Raw genomic sequence first — 15,953 nt, 5'->3', positions numbered from 1 at the left:
GCAGGGGAGCGGCCGCGCCCGTATCGACCGTTCGGAGTCGGGCCGGTGGCGCCGAGCGCGGCGTCGTCCCAGGCGGGCCGCCGCTGCACGCTTACCTCCCCGCGGTGTTTACGCCACCGTCGTCACCGATATAACTCTCTCTGTGAACGCGCAAGCGGCCGGAGCGCGCCTCAATGGACGTGCTATAAATACTCCGCTCTGACCCTCACCCACTACCCTCCGAACTCTGTTTATTTTTACGTGCGTCGCTGCCGCCCGCATTTCTTCCGCTCTCCGTCCGCTCTAAGCTCGTGGCAGCGCGTCCTTGTTCCGTTCTCTCAAATCGTCGACCTACTCCCCGACTGCTTCGTTCTCGATAATTTTTTGAATTGATTTCCTAAAATTCCATTATGTCACTAATTAATGTAACTTTCAATTATTGTCTGAACATAAATACTTTTCTTTTATAATACTTAAGTAGAAATTTAATTGTGAAGCCTTAACTATTACAGTCAACGAGTTTGATGTTTCAACTTTCTTCTCACCTTTATGTAACGATTATATGTCAACGATCAACGAAAACCCACGATCCCGAGGTTCCAGGCCCGAGGACGAGACTCGTCCTTGGCGGTTGTGTTTCCTGCTCAAAAGTTTCGTGTATTTCGTATGCAATCTGTTTCATTTAGATGTATGTTTTATATAGGTGTTACGAACGAGACGTAAACACATGTGCTGCTGATGTGATATGTGCCGCAATATAATATAATTTTAGCGACTCGAACTCATTAAGATAAAAGGATTTTTAAAGGCCTAAATTCAAAGTTGATGCACGTAGGTTTATCTCTCGACACAGTGAAATAAAAAGTAGTGCACTTAGTGAGTGACGACTATGGAGGTATGAGTGGAGGGGCGTTGGTCTAGAGGAGTGGCTCGCTATACATCAGCCTAGCTGTAGGTAGGTGTCATACAAACACACATTCACACAACACGCAGCCACAGACACGCAGACACGCAGACACACAGACACGCAGACATACAGACACGCAGACACACACGCACACGTTAATAGATCATCGAGAACATCTTGGCACTGATTGTGAACCTCAACAACTGATCAGTTGTTATTGTAAAGTTATACGGAACACGGTACTGCCGACATTCAGACATGTAATATATTAAATCCTCGAGTGACAACAAATATTTAAAAATAATAATACTGAGAACACACATTAATTAGGCATAGCATTCTAATGGGCATTCGCTCAATAAAAATGGCTCATTCAATATCTACATTACGGGTATATGATATAAAATTTTGTCTTACTCATAAATAGTTTAGTAAGAAAAAGTACAAATGTATTGCTTATGACAGATGGTTTCTTATTCCTTGATATTTGACCATCGTATTACAACAATTATAATTCGCTTGACGTGATCCATACACTCATGAGTCGAAGCCAAACTTTCCACCTCACCACCTTTACTGTTGTGTAGTTGTCAAATGTCAAGTGAACTGTATGTATGTATTGCGATACTAGATGTGCAGCTTGTCAGCGTTGGCGCGCGGCTGCCGGCCCGCCGCCAAGCCGTGCTGCCTGTGCTGGTGCTGCTGCTGTTCGTGTTCCTGGTTAGTCGTTATCAGTTCTTTATGATCCGCGTCAGCTTCATATTTTAAGAGACATAACGGTCGTGTATTTGTTGCAGGGCCAAGTGGTGAGTTCGTTCGGAGGACAGGTCAGGGACGCCGAGCATTTGATACGGACCGGACGAGCGTGCCGATTCTGACATAGAACTCGCAGTTTTATATTTTACTGTTTGATGTTTGTATATATTTTATAGGGTTAGAGTTATGTACTTAGTGTTGGAGTTGCTTGTCGCCAGGTTGGCGGCTCGCGGTGCCGACGGCGGCCCCGGTAAAAGCCCCGAGAGCCTGGACCCCACGAGCCTCTGCTCCTCGACGGGGACGCGCCGTGAGTACACACACACGCACACACACAGACACACTTACACACACATTCCAACATGTAACTAGAAGTCGTAACGTTGCTTGTCTATTCCAGACCGACGCTCGAGGAAATCCAGAGCTGGGGTCAATCGTTTGATCGTTTGATGAGAAGCGCAGGTTCGTGTGGATTTGATTTTTATTACGATTTTTAATAAAATTGTAATTTGATAATAATATGTAGTTGTATACGATTTGAGACTTTCTTTAATGATCAAACCCTTGCAAGATATATTTCTAAATTGTAACATTCCCTTTGTTCTAATTTTTAGTGAGTTGAGTAAACCTGATCACGTCACTTACCATGACTGGTCTCATGATAGAGAGATTCTTTCTCAATCTCATCCCCAGCATCTCGTCCTCATATTTATTCATATAGTTCCCACTTCACTCTATCTCTGGTGATCTAGGAGTAGGATTCATTCAGTTCATTCAAAACATTCCTTGAAGTTTTCGTAGGATCGAATATGATTCGATCCTACGAATACTTCATATCTGTATAAGGTTTTGCAGAATACTTTAGCAATTTTTATAATACATAGATATTTTCAATTTCAATATTATTATTTTCATCTACTTTTCCTCGGAACATTTTTAATTTAATATTTTAGGCTAAACATTTGTTATGATAGATATATGGCCAAACTTTCGATGCAGCAAATATATATACTTTGGTTTTTACTAAATACAAAGACCAAGTAAAAAAAATCATCTCATGAATATTTCCGAACAGCTTGCATTTCTAAAAATAAGTTAATTCTTGTGTATCCTACTATTCCTTGAAGATTAGAAGTGCGCCGAGTCAGGTGTCGAGGTTCTCTTTTAGATTTGATGAATATGACGAAAATATTAACAATTTCAGATTAAAAATACAACAAGTCTTATCATATCCTTCGCCTGATCACAAGTTTATCTTTGGATCCTGTTATACCATCAGAGCTCCAGGCGCCAGGCCAGCTTGAACCCTCTCCTTATAGATCTTCCTCTCGTGCTCGCACAGCCACACGCTTCCTTCTCTAGATGTAAAAGATCCTTCTAGGAAAAGATTCCAACAGTTTTCAAGCTTCTGTATTCATCCAATTTCTTTTCGGATATGTTGAAGGCATGAGTGAATAAGCTTTCGCTGACACATCGCGTTACGATGTATATCTTTATTTCCAGCAGTAAAGCACCGCTCAGTCAGCAATTAATTATAATCATTATTAGAAGATAAAAATATTTCAAGTTGTTGACAAAGCGTTGTTGTGACTTTCCTTAAAAGATTCAATAATAATATTGCCGTTCATTAAATAAATTTCCTGACGCATTCAAAGTCCCGCTTTCACATTTTCAACTATTATTTAACACTTTATGAACACTGATCACGCTTGGCCTATGTTCGTTTATTTGATAGATATTGTACTAGCGTATTGTATGTAGAGTCAATCTTTAATTAAATACAATACAAACTTAATTTTAGGATGATTTGATACTGGGCCTTTCAACGGTCAGAGTTCTTGGTTTTTAATTATATGATTTATAAATAATAACGGCTTCTTATCACAAGTAACATGACCAGGGTTATCCTCACCTATACAAACTTAATATACATATATATATGTTCCTACTTGACTTCTGTCTCACATATTATTATGATATTTTGGAATTTCATTTATTAGTAAATAAATTGGAGTAAAATCATTGAAGGTTCTGATTTCTCTTACGCATGTGTGTGTGTCGGACTCGGTGGTTAATTTGTGACGTCACTTGTGCCCTTAATACGTTAATATACGGGTTTTGATGACAAAAATCTTGTTATTATTTTTCTTGCGACTAAATAGTACAAAAATAAAAGATTTTTAGAATAAATCGTAGGAGTCACAGCTCCCGGTTGCTGGAAAGTTATCGCTTAATTGTATTCATTATAAAATAGAAACTAAAAACTTCTTAAAAACTAATTTACATGCTACCATACTAACTCTTTTTTCTATCATTGGAACGTATAAAGTTCGCTGACTCTCTTCTTGCTCTCATGTTTTTATGTTATTTTTAATTTTGTATGTATGTTTGTCCGTTTTCAAATCCTGTCCTGGTGTATGCAGCCGGACGTAAAGTGTTTCGCGACTTTCTGCGCGGCGAGTACTCCGAAGAAAACATTATGTTTTGGCTGGCCTGTGAGGAGTTGAAGAGAGAAGTGGACCCTGACGCCGTGGAGGAGAAGGCGCGCTTCATCTACGAAGATTACATCTCCATACTCTCGCCTAAAGAGGTTCCTGCCTTTATGTAACAAACAAACTGCGACACCTGGTTACATCGGTGTCGGTTTTACTAGATGCAGATGTCATGTTGTAGTCTCGGGTCCTTGTGGACTCGATCTGACGTCGAACTTGTAAATGTCTTAAAAATTAAAGCCGATCGATAGTGAAACTTGTTTTTATTCGATGTTCAATTTGAAATATCTTATTCTTCACGATTTAAATTGTCATGTTTGATTTTTCCGCAGGTTTCCTTGGACTCCCGCGTCCGAGAGACAGTGAACCGCAACATGGTGGAGCCCACGCCACACACTTTCGACGAGGCGCAGCTGCAGATTTACACCCTCATGCACCGCGACTCGTACCCGCGCTTCGTGAACTCTCCTCTCTACAAGGCTCTGGCGCGCATGTCGGCCGGCTCTCCTTCCGCGCCGCCCGCTCAGAGCGCTCAGAGCACACAGAGCGCGTCCGTTGGCGACGCCAAGTGACGCCGGCGTCGCCTCGTGCGATGATTCGAACTGCGTGTCTTCTATCCTGTAAATAATAAATCCTCGACATACTTATATTATTATTATTATTATTATACTTAAACGGGTACTAATTTTGTACATAGTTAGGTTAAAATAAGAGTAGGTGAGGCGCGCGCGGCCGCCGCCGCGGCAACTTCGCTGGTCCACCGCCGCCTGCGCCCCGCTCTAAGGCTCGTCTCTCCTCGTCTTTTTTCCCCTTCCCCCCTCCCCCTCCTCCTCCTCACTTCACGCTGAGACCTCCCTCGAGGCTCCGCCGTGGTTCCTTCCGCAGCCTCCCTCCCCTCGTCCTCGAGTATTGCACGCGTCTTTTAGTTAGAAGCAATAAAAGGTGGACCAATTAAGTTTGCCAGTGAGTCAACGAATAAATCTGTCATGGAAATTGATGTTTTATTTGTCGTATTGATATTTGGCCCGAATTTTTGGCGTAAGAAATACTATTATTATTCATTACCCTAATCATTTAAAAGAAACAAACAAAAACTCTTTCTACATATATTTACTATTCTCTTTGTTTAAAAGTCTCCGTTCACTTCTGTACAATGCCTTCTACTCACTGTCATGATACACTCAGCAAGCGTCGTGTACAGCGACAGCGTAAACTTGAATTAAAACCAGATTGATACATATTTCAAGAATGTTTGTATCTTGAACATTGAAGTGATATATGGATCTGTTAGCTTTCCTTTTTTTTTCTTTAAAAAATAAATATTTAGTTAAGGAATTTTGATAAATTTTTATTACAAAAATAATCAAATAAATAGCGAAGATTATTTCAGGCTGTTAATATTTAAAAAAATATATACAGATTTAAAGGGGTTTGCTCTTTGACCATATCACGATATGTACATACAAAATAATTAACAATCAACACAGTCAGCCCATCGCGGCGATCCACTGATATTAAGCTCACTTGTCTCCGTTCGCCGCGGATCTCAATCTCTGCTCTTTGAACTTTTCGTTCGTTAATTTGTGCCCAAGAAGCATGTCTTACATTAAGCAGCTTTATAAATTATTGTACAAATTATATTTCTTGGGTCTTATTCATAAATGTTGTCAAATCTCATTTGAAATTTTATCGAGGAATTTTCAGTTCTTTGTCATTCGTATAAGATCCTTGGTGATATTTAAAGTCTGAGTGTGGTCATAACCACAGCATTACCCAATATAATCGCATATCACTTTATAATAGTCTTAAAGCTGGATTCTATAATTTTATGTCTAAGATCAAAAACATAGTCTTCTTGGGCTTTGTACAATAATAATGATACCTCACTGAAAAAACTTTTATTTTTTTAATCACTTTATAATGGTTTTTGCCTCATTCACAAGTACATATAACTTTATCAATCATTAATAAACATAAATATCTCGTGTGGGTTTCAGATAATCTGGCTAACTAAAATTGTGTAATCATTTTTGTTTTCAATGATTGATTCGATTTAAAAAGTAAAACGAAGAATTACTTCTGTAAACAACACGCGAGACTCGCCCATCCACCTGTGTTCTCTTGCAGATCTAAACAAGTGTGGATTATTATATCGTACAAAGATGTAAAAGCGACCACAGAGATTTAATAAAATATTATTGCTCGAACTCGAATATATTTAACGGAGCTCTGAGTATTGGGGCATCAATAAGTAAATCACTTTTTGTGGTTAGTTGTTAGTATGAACAAGCAGCTCCTAACCGCTGGGTATCTAATATGGGGGGATGAGCTGGAATATGTTGTCACTATGTTTTCTTAGTAAGATAGCTCAGGATTATTAGTTATGGAGGGATCCACGGCACTTTTTCATCAACATCTGCTACACAACAATCCCGACCGCTTGCACCGGTAAAGCCATTAGAAAAATCAATATGTATGTCTATATGTTATATCTATAGCACCTTATTTGGTAAGCGTGAAATAACAAGACTATATTAGCAAGAGTCCATTTAATTGAGTGTCTATTACAGTACTGAATAATAAAATCATATGTCATAGTATTTATACTAGGCACAATACTTCCCCTTTTTTAATTGCGTATACACTACGATACATAACTATTTATTACAAAAATAAAATTTCACACTTTAAATACATATTACCTACATACAAATTTATTTAAAACATTGACTGTAATTAAAATTATTTCTAACATTGCTATAATAAAAATAAAATATGATTTATTGTGTATATAGTCTAAATTGTAACAATAACAAAAAAAATATATCTATAAATCTTTTAAAGTAACACTCAATAACATTAATTCATAACTAATTCTAGTTCACTTCACATAATCACTCGTTGAGAAGGTGAACCGCTGTTTAAGCTTTGTTACCCCGGACGCACTTCCCGGAGCTCTCGTCTCATATAGTGCGCGTAACTTTCCTTGCACTTTCTCCACGTCATGTAAGCCACGCCTGCCAGGATGCATGCGATGATGAAAAGTAGATATATTTCGTATCTTATTAGTGAAGTTTGACTTGATTCTTCTATCGCCGCTGCTGAAGAGGCGGCACTATTTCCTGCCCCATTTTGAGCTGTAATGATGTGCTTGTCTATGTTTTTGCTTTGTGTTTTTCCCATTATTAGATGTATTGTAATAAATAAATTTACTTAAGAAGATGTTGTTACAAGGCGAAACGAACTGTTAGTTTAATATTGTGCCCGAATCTCGATACTTTAAGATTAGTGTTTATAGTTTCGCTTGCCTTATTTGGATGGGTCTCATCTTCCGCGCTTAAAGGAGTGAACGCAGGTTTTAAACGATCTATACTGATTACTTTCTCTGTCTCTCCCTGCAATATTTTAAAATATTTTTCTTTTTTACTTATTACTTTAAAGGACCTGAATATGGATGTATCAAAGGTTTTGAAATCTTATCGCAGCGTACGAAAACGTATGTACAGTCCTCAAGCTCTGGATGAACAAACATTTTCCCTTGATGTATTTCCTTTTTCGGGACAGATGCCATTTTTGCTATTTTTCTTTTGAGTGATTGGAGAATAATTTCGTTGTCCGAGGTTTTCTGCTGTATAGGTTGAAAGAAATCTCCCGGTAATCTTATTGCTTCTCCATAAACCATTTCGCCTGCGCTTATTTGCGTATCATCTCTCAAACTCGCTCGAGGGCCTTGTAATATAGATGGTAACTCAGAAACCCACTGTTCTGTATTACTTCTACACATTAGAGATGTTTTTAATGAGCGATGCCAACGTTCCATAAGTCCATTGTATTGTGGATGATATGCAGTAGTTCTACTTGTTAATACCCATTCTATTAGCTAATTGTCTGAATAAATTAGATTCAAATTGGCGTCCTTAACCTTGATCTGTTGTTAGTTTTAACGGACATCCAAATCTTGCAATCCATCCGTAATAAATAATGTCAGCAGAAATATCCTTTATAGGGTAACACTCTGGCCAACCATATACTCTCATATACTCTTTATATCCGTTTTGGTAACAATATACCGATAACCCCTGCAGTATGTTAAAGGTTCTACTATAGGGTTTTCCATTAAGGGCGCTTGATCTTTGAAATGCAAAAAAAAATACATGTAGGAAAGATATTTGCGAAATTTTTTTTTTATTTGGAAGGTCTATCGACCCCATTATGTATGGAATATGACATCATTCAAATGACCGCCACGGCTTCGGTTGGTGGCGCGCACACGAAAGGTCCAATTTTCGATGACTCTGGTGCACAAATCGGGCTGTATTTGATCGATGGCGTGGCGTATGTTGACTTTGAGGGCATCGGTGGTTTGCGGCTTGTTGGCATAGACCTGCGACTTAAGAAAACCCCACAAGAAAAAGTCCAGCGGGGTCAAATCGCACGATCTCGGTGGCCAGTTCACGTCGCTTCCGCGCGAGATGACCATGTCCAGAAATTGCTCGTGCAGAACTTCCATCGTAGCGTGTGCTGTGTGGCACGTAGCGCCGTCCTGTTGAAACCACATGTTGTCCAGATCCATATTCTCGATTTCAGGCCAAAAGAAGTTGGTTATCATCGACCGGTATCGCTCACCATTGACGGTGACGGCCACACATTATCGTTTTCGAAAAAATACGGACCAATCACGCCTCCGGCCCAAAAATCCGCACAAACAGTCACTTTCTGCGGGTGCATTGCCACTTGGTGAACCTCGTGTGGATTGGTCTCGTCCAAATACGGCAATTTTGCTTGTTGACATAGCCATTCATCCAAAAATGCGCCTCGTCGCTGAAGATGATTTTTTTGCCAAAATCGGCGTCAACTTCCAACTGCTCTAATGCCCAGTCAGCGAACACACGGCGCTGTCTATGGTCATTAACCTTGAGCTCTTGGGTCAGCTGGATCTTGTACGGGTGCAGGCTCAAGTCACAACGCAAAATTCGCCAAGTTGTCGTCTGCGAAAGGCCGAGTTCCTGTGCGCGACGCGGAATTGACTGCCGCGGGTTTTCGAGGACACTGTCGCGCACAGCGGCGATATTCTCGGCAGATCTCGCGTTACGTTGACGCACGGGAACCGGCTGATTGTTAACTGACCCGGTTGACTCGAATTTGTCCACCAATCGACGGATAGTCGACTCGGCAGGACGATCATCGCGACCGTAAAACGGGCGAAGTGCGCGGAACGTTGCTCGAACTGAAGACCCATTTTCATAAAACAATTTTATGATTTGCACGTGCTGCTCGACACTGTAACCTGCCATGGTGGTTTGGGAGGACGGAATGAATATAACACACTGCATTTGACAGCTGTCACTCAAACAACATGGCCGCAATCAGCTGTCAAAGTTCAAGCGTCCCTATTGGAAAACCCCATATATTCATGTGTAAATGTTCAAACCTATCGCTATTTACAAAATGTCCAAACGGTGACGTAGTATGTCTATGTATTTTTGATTTTTGACATTTTAAACATTCCTTTGTCCAATTATTTACATCTTTATTCATTCCCTTCCAATAGTAACGATCTTGCATCATCTTTCGCTATGCGCTCGTGCCGGGGTGACTGACTTCATGTAACGCGTTGAAAGCTGACACTCGAAATCGTTCGGGCAAATAAACACGTGGTCTATGTCCAGATACTTAGCAATATATAGGTTTATTGCAATTTGGCAATAAAATTTCTTTGAAATTCAGATTTTTAGATTTCATTAGATTTTTTAATTCGTCATCCCCACGTTGCAGGTTAGCTAAATCCTCGTAATCAATGGGTGACGGCAACTCTATTGCCGATATTCGCGAAAGGGTGTCGGCAACAATATTTTGCGCTCCACTAATATATTTTATATTATTACAGAATTGCATTATAAAATCCAACTGTCGGATTCGCCTTGGTGTATCATTCTTACTAACTTTATTATTTGCTAAGGAATAAACTATAGGCTTACGATCGGTATATACAGTTAGTGGCCTGCCTTCTATTAAAGATCGAAAGTGTTTAATGGCCATATATATTGCTAATAATTCTCTATCATATGTGCTGTAACGTTGTTGAGTTTCGCTTAATTTATTTGAAAACAATCCTAATGGTCTCCATGAATTGCCTTCTGTTTGTTGTAAAACAGCGCCTGCGCAAGTATTCGAGCAATCTGTCATTAGAGCTATCGAACAATCCGGTGCTGGAAAGGACAACTGTACTTGTCCGGTGGTAGCGGTCGACAGAATACGTTGGATTATCTTTAAAGCACATAGGTTTGTTAACATTGGGAAATTCACCTAAAATGTTACTGTACTCATTTTTACAATTTATTGTTCTAACCGAAAGAAAATTTTGCAGAGTTACGGATTCAATAGTTTGTAAACTGGTCACTGAATCGATAAGTTTTCTTTTACTTACGTCTACCAATAGCTTATAATGGCTCATCTCATTCTCATTCAATAGCAGCGGCCTCATGATTAGGGCATCAATATCTGGGCAATAATGAAAGCGGTGTACTGCTGGTGCTGGAACTCGACATACTTGCAAAGGTCGTGTTGTTTCCATAACCTTGTCGGCAATGGCTGCTAAATTTTCAAGATCCTTCACCTTACCGACTGCTAGAACACTTCGAAATGATGGAGGTAGATGCCCTTGTCACATAATACGTAATGTCTCGTCAGAAATTTTTTCACGTGCCAGATCTCTCATTCGTCGTAGAAGCTGTAATGGTTTCTGATCCCCAAGGTCATAGTATTTATACTAGGCACATCTATGTCCAGAATATTTAATGGTGGGTATCACCGGATATCCTCACACAGATGATGAGTATGATGCAACTAATATCGGAACCCTTAGCCCCAGGAACCAAAGTGAAGGTCAATAATATTTACATGTTAAGATAATATAACATTTTAATGTTAGGATTTGATAATGGTGTCAACATATAAACAAAAAAATTCCAATATATAACCTCAGCTATATTGCATAAGCTCCTTTAACGAGAACCGATTTTGGTTACTTTCATAATTTTAATTATTATTTCTGTTGCATAAAGTTTCCAATAAAATTTTAATGAAACTAGTATTATTCGGATTTACTATGCGGATTTTATTATTTAAAAACTACATAATCCCGACGTTTCGGTTACTTTGCAGCAACCGTGATCACAGGCAGACAAGGTGTGCCTCGTATTATGTAGTTTTTAAATAATTAATAATTTTTAATAATAATAGTTTTTAATAATTTTTTTAATTATGTAGTTTTTAAATAATAAAATCCGCGTAGTAAATCCGAATAATACTAGTTTCATTTAAATGAATACTCGCGAAAATCTTTGATCTCATTAAGTTTCCAATAAATGAAAATTTTGATATCCGAAAGTGTTCTTAAACCAGTTATAAGAATATGAATGATATTCATTTATCACTAATCAATCAATGACAATGAAGTATCTAAATTACGCTCATGGGTGAATAAATATAACCACTTGTCTATTGTGGATTTATTTGTAGATAATATAAATAGAAAGGGACTGACTTGCAGAATGTTTTTTTTTATCAAATGTGCAAACGAGCAGACGGCCTACTTCATAGAAGGTAGTCACCTTCGCTCATTGACATCTGCGACCTTGACGACCTTGATTGTAGGAGAGGGACAGGAAAAGGTCAACCGGATATCTCACTCATCGGACGAAACGCAGCCATTAAAGACTACTTCACGCCGATCTTCTGTTTGAGGGTGGTACTTCCCGGTCGAGCCAGACCATGGTAACGACCGTATTCGCCACAGATATTTAAGGAATGCTTGGCTGACTAATAACAGTAGATCCCGAATACTTATTCATGTGATATAAAAAACATTCCGCGATGTAATATAATTTTTCAATCAATTACAAAAGCGATGCAACGATGTCTATAGACGCTCTGTTGATTATTTGCCAATATTGCACGGGTTTGAAATGGAAAGGTGAGTCCAACGGTCTTAGTTGTGCTAATGGAAAAAATTAAACTAGACGAGATAGTTGTGCCACCACCGTTTTTTAATGTCGCTCCTTGACTGAAGTCACCCGAAACGTTCAGAATTTATTCATAAAATTCGTCGATATAATAACACGATTCAAATAACGTCTTTCAAATCCAACGAGTGATTGAGCATACATGTCAACATTTAAAATCCAAGGACAGGTTTACCACTTTGCAGATAGTCTTCTGCTATATCAATCTAAAACCATATATGTTTACAGATATATTTTATTTCCAATCCAAAAATACACACCTCTAATAGATATTATGCTAATAATAATAATAATACGAGATCAACTCTTCATAGATGTTTAGTCCTTTTTTTTTTATGATGTCGCAGGGAAATTTTTTTTACGAGCCGTCTAACCGGCCTTGGTGGGGCCGGAGAGGATGTGTGAGACTTGGCCTGGGCAGGCCCCTACTCACTAAAACCACTGCGAAAGCCATCGGCCGCTATGTTGGTGCACCCCGGATCTGTCAGCAACAGGGCACACCAGCGACTGGCCGGTCCTGGCAAAGACCGGACTTACTCCCTCGGAGAAAGGGGGCGATCCCGACAATTAGCATCGCCCCGACGACGCCGGGCTTTCACAGGAGCCAGGTTACTAGCCCAACCCCAGCCGGGAGTGCAGGGGCGTTATTGGAGGCGTTGCAAATATCGCCTCCGGCGCACCCCCGCCCGTCGTCTGCGGAGGGAGGGTGCATCAGCTGCATCCTCCCTTTCCCGCTCAGATGCCTCCTTCGTGGACATGACCGTCTCACAGAAGGTGGACACCGCCAGCCAGGACCTGTCACTCTCGAGCATCGTGAAGACCTGCGTCAGACGGAAAGTGAGGGGTTTGCGTTTCCGCCTCGTCCAACGCTCTAGGACCGGACGGAGCGCTGCCGTTGTACGTTTACCGTACGGCTGCCCCGCCAGGTCCTCCCCCCACTCCCGCATAAGACGTGACTCCCCCTGCCAGCGAACCGCCCGGATCTCCTCTGATGAAGGGTTCTCTCCGAGAGCCCTCCTTCCCGAGACGTAGGAGAACACCTCTGCGAGAACCGACGCCACAAGATCCCAAGGCGGATCGCCGGCAAGAGCCGTCGCTGCGGCCCAGGAGACCGTACGGTACCCACTAACCATCCTCACCGCGGGTGCCCTTTGCGCCGAGCGCAGTAGGGCCTTGACCCCGCGATAGTTTTATTTTTTTAGTCCTACAATCCTTTAAAACTTCCATGAAGTATTCCCCCTAATGTCCAATATTATAATTTAGTAATTCACGCCAATAGAGTGGCTACTACTGAGCACTTTGGACGATATAATGCTCCTTCTTCAATTGAAGTAGCAGTTGTATGGGCTAGACAACAATTCGTTAAAAGAGATATCACGCTACGAAGTCGCGACGAGTCTCTACAAAATTTGTGAACTACATCGGTCATATGACGGCTTACAATATCTTTTAATGTTTTCTCGAGGTGAAAATTGGTATTCAATTGATATTCTACAAGTTAACCGTGTAAGCAAAAAAAAAAAGTTCCAAGGAAGTTTCCTGTATGAAATATTATTGTTACCGTTTAATGAAACATCACAACATCAACAACGTTTTACGGCATGTTATTAAAACAATATGTTGCAGATCATTGTGCTGAAACTGAATCAGAGCGATTAGTTTTATTAGTAAAAACCAAACAAAACTACGAGATGAATATTATATTCATTTCAAGGACGTATAACATGCATTTATGCATTCATAATGATCATAGCAATGATATTGGTTATGTACTTTTATTAACCTAGTCATTTACAGGTGGACTTTGTTAGTTTCATGAAAAAACTTAAGATGCCATGACGAACGTAAAAAATTACGGAAAACCGGATTTATTTTTCTTTCATTTTAAAAGCACCTATGAAGTGCTCAAAAGTTTCAGAGTATATAGGGATAGACGGACAAAAACCTGAAATTCCTCGCGTCGACTTCCACGGCATTCCACCAAAGATGGAGGAAATAGATTATCATATCAAGAGTAAATCGTCTAAATCTGCACCAGGAACTGATGGTATCCCATATATAGTATTTAAAAAACGTCCATCGGTTCGTAAACATCTTAGAAATATATACGGTAAAAGTCAGCGCCATTAGTGTTGCACCGTTCACGAGATACGGTGAATTATTGAAAAGTTGGCCAGCCAAGTGTTTCTAGTTATCAAAGATTTAAATAGTGTTTTCGTATAAATACTATTGGTACTAATATCATTGTGTTTATATTGAAGAACAAGTTAAGGTGCATCGGTGTCAGCGCAGCGCCCCTCACCCCCTCGAGCAAAGAGTACCGCTGCAATTTTTTATCTTGGTCACTCGTATAAAAAAAAAAAATACACGATGAGCCTACAGCAAACGCCACCGAGTAACATATTGATAAGCGGTAGCGAAAGCGCGAGCGGGTCAGTACCCAATTTATATACATATGATCACGAAGATGCATTCATTAATATAAACTCAAAAAAACGCAAAGAACGCTTTGAGATATTTGATTACCAAAAAGACCAACAAAATTTTCATAGGGACATTATGTCATGGTTAGAAAAATTCGGAAAAACTCAAAACGAAAACTTTGTTTATGATAAAAGAAGAAATACACACGATAAAAAATGACATAAATATATCCAATCTAGTAACGAAAGCCTTATACAACATTTTAATTAAATAAATTTAGAAATAGAAAAAATTAAATTAAGTTATACTGGAGCTCAAAATAAGGTTAAAGCTTTGGAAGATCAAATAACTATAATCAAAAATCAAAAGTTAACACCAAACTCGCTTCCACTCGTGAATGAAAACCTAATCCTCGAAGTTAAAGATCGTTTCGAACGCGAAAAAAATATCATAGTGGTGGGTATTTCTGAAAAAAATGATAACAACTATAAAAATAGGCGTCAACATGATGTGACTAAAATAATCTAATATCACCACTTTAGGATAACTGTCCTAAACCAATCAAAACAATGCGCCTGGGAAAATATATTCCTAATAAGTCGCGACCTATAAAAGTATTTTTTAATAATACGGCCATCCCAAAATACCTTGTCTGCAACTAGCACAAATTACCGGATGGCATAAAAATATATCCTGATCAGACACTTATACAAAAACTATGTATGCAACAGTTGAGAGACGAATTGCAAAAAAGAACTGCTAATGGCGAGAAAGATCTTATTATAAAGTATATTAAAGGTATACCCACTATTATTGCTAATACAACCAATAACAAAAAACTAACAAGCACAGTAAAACAAAACGCAGAAAAATTTAATAACAAAAAATCAATAAAAGAAATAAATCACCACATTTAAAAAAAATACGAAGAGATTCTCTTACACTCGTCATCACTACGATTATTTTATGCTAATATGCGTAGTATTCGCAAACATAGTAAGCTCGAAACTACTAAAACTAGTGCATTATCCTACTACTATTATAAAGGCGAAAGTTTGTAAGTATGGATGTATGGATGTTTGTTACTCTTTCACGTAAAAACTACTGAATGGATTTGAATGAAACTTTACCACAATATAGCTTATACATCAGAATAACACATAGGCTACAATTATTGAGGTTTTTATTGTGAGGTCGTAAAAAAAACACATTTTATGCGCTTACATTGCAAACGCTGACTGAATCCTACAAGATAGATCAAAACAATTTACTACAGTATTGTACAACTTAAAAAGGTCTACAAAAATGTCCGTGATGGTATATGTTTATCTCTTAGGAATAACCCACAATAACCATTTTTTATCCTTTACTTTG

The 15,953-nt window shown here is 39.2% G+C and overlaps 1 protein-coding gene across 1 annotated transcript; it reads left to right on the top strand.

Moving 5' to 3' along the window:
- The first annotated feature begins 410 nt into the window (after positions 1-410).
- Positions 411-5,124, top strand: LOC116770603 (regulator of G-protein signaling 19). Its single transcript, XM_061520956.1, is given in 8 exon segments — positions 411-934; positions 1,518-1,606; positions 1,684-1,692; positions 1,861-1,901; positions 1,904-1,949; positions 2,040-2,101; positions 4,063-4,229; positions 4,464-5,124. Coding segments are annotated over 7 exon segments (654 nt in total). The 5' UTR covers positions 411-934; the 3' UTR covers positions 4,704-5,124.
- Positions 5,125-15,953: the final 10,829 nt, after the last annotated feature.

Source organism: Danaus plexippus, chromosome 7, assembly GCF_018135715.1.
Source record: "Danaus plexippus chromosome 7, MEX_DaPlex, whole genome shotgun sequence".
Taxonomy (NCBI): Eukaryota; Metazoa; Arthropoda; class Insecta; order Lepidoptera; family Nymphalidae; genus Danaus; species Danaus plexippus.
The sequence above is the reverse complement of the archived record's forward strand: the minus strand, read 5'-3'. Positions and strand labels throughout refer to the sequence as shown.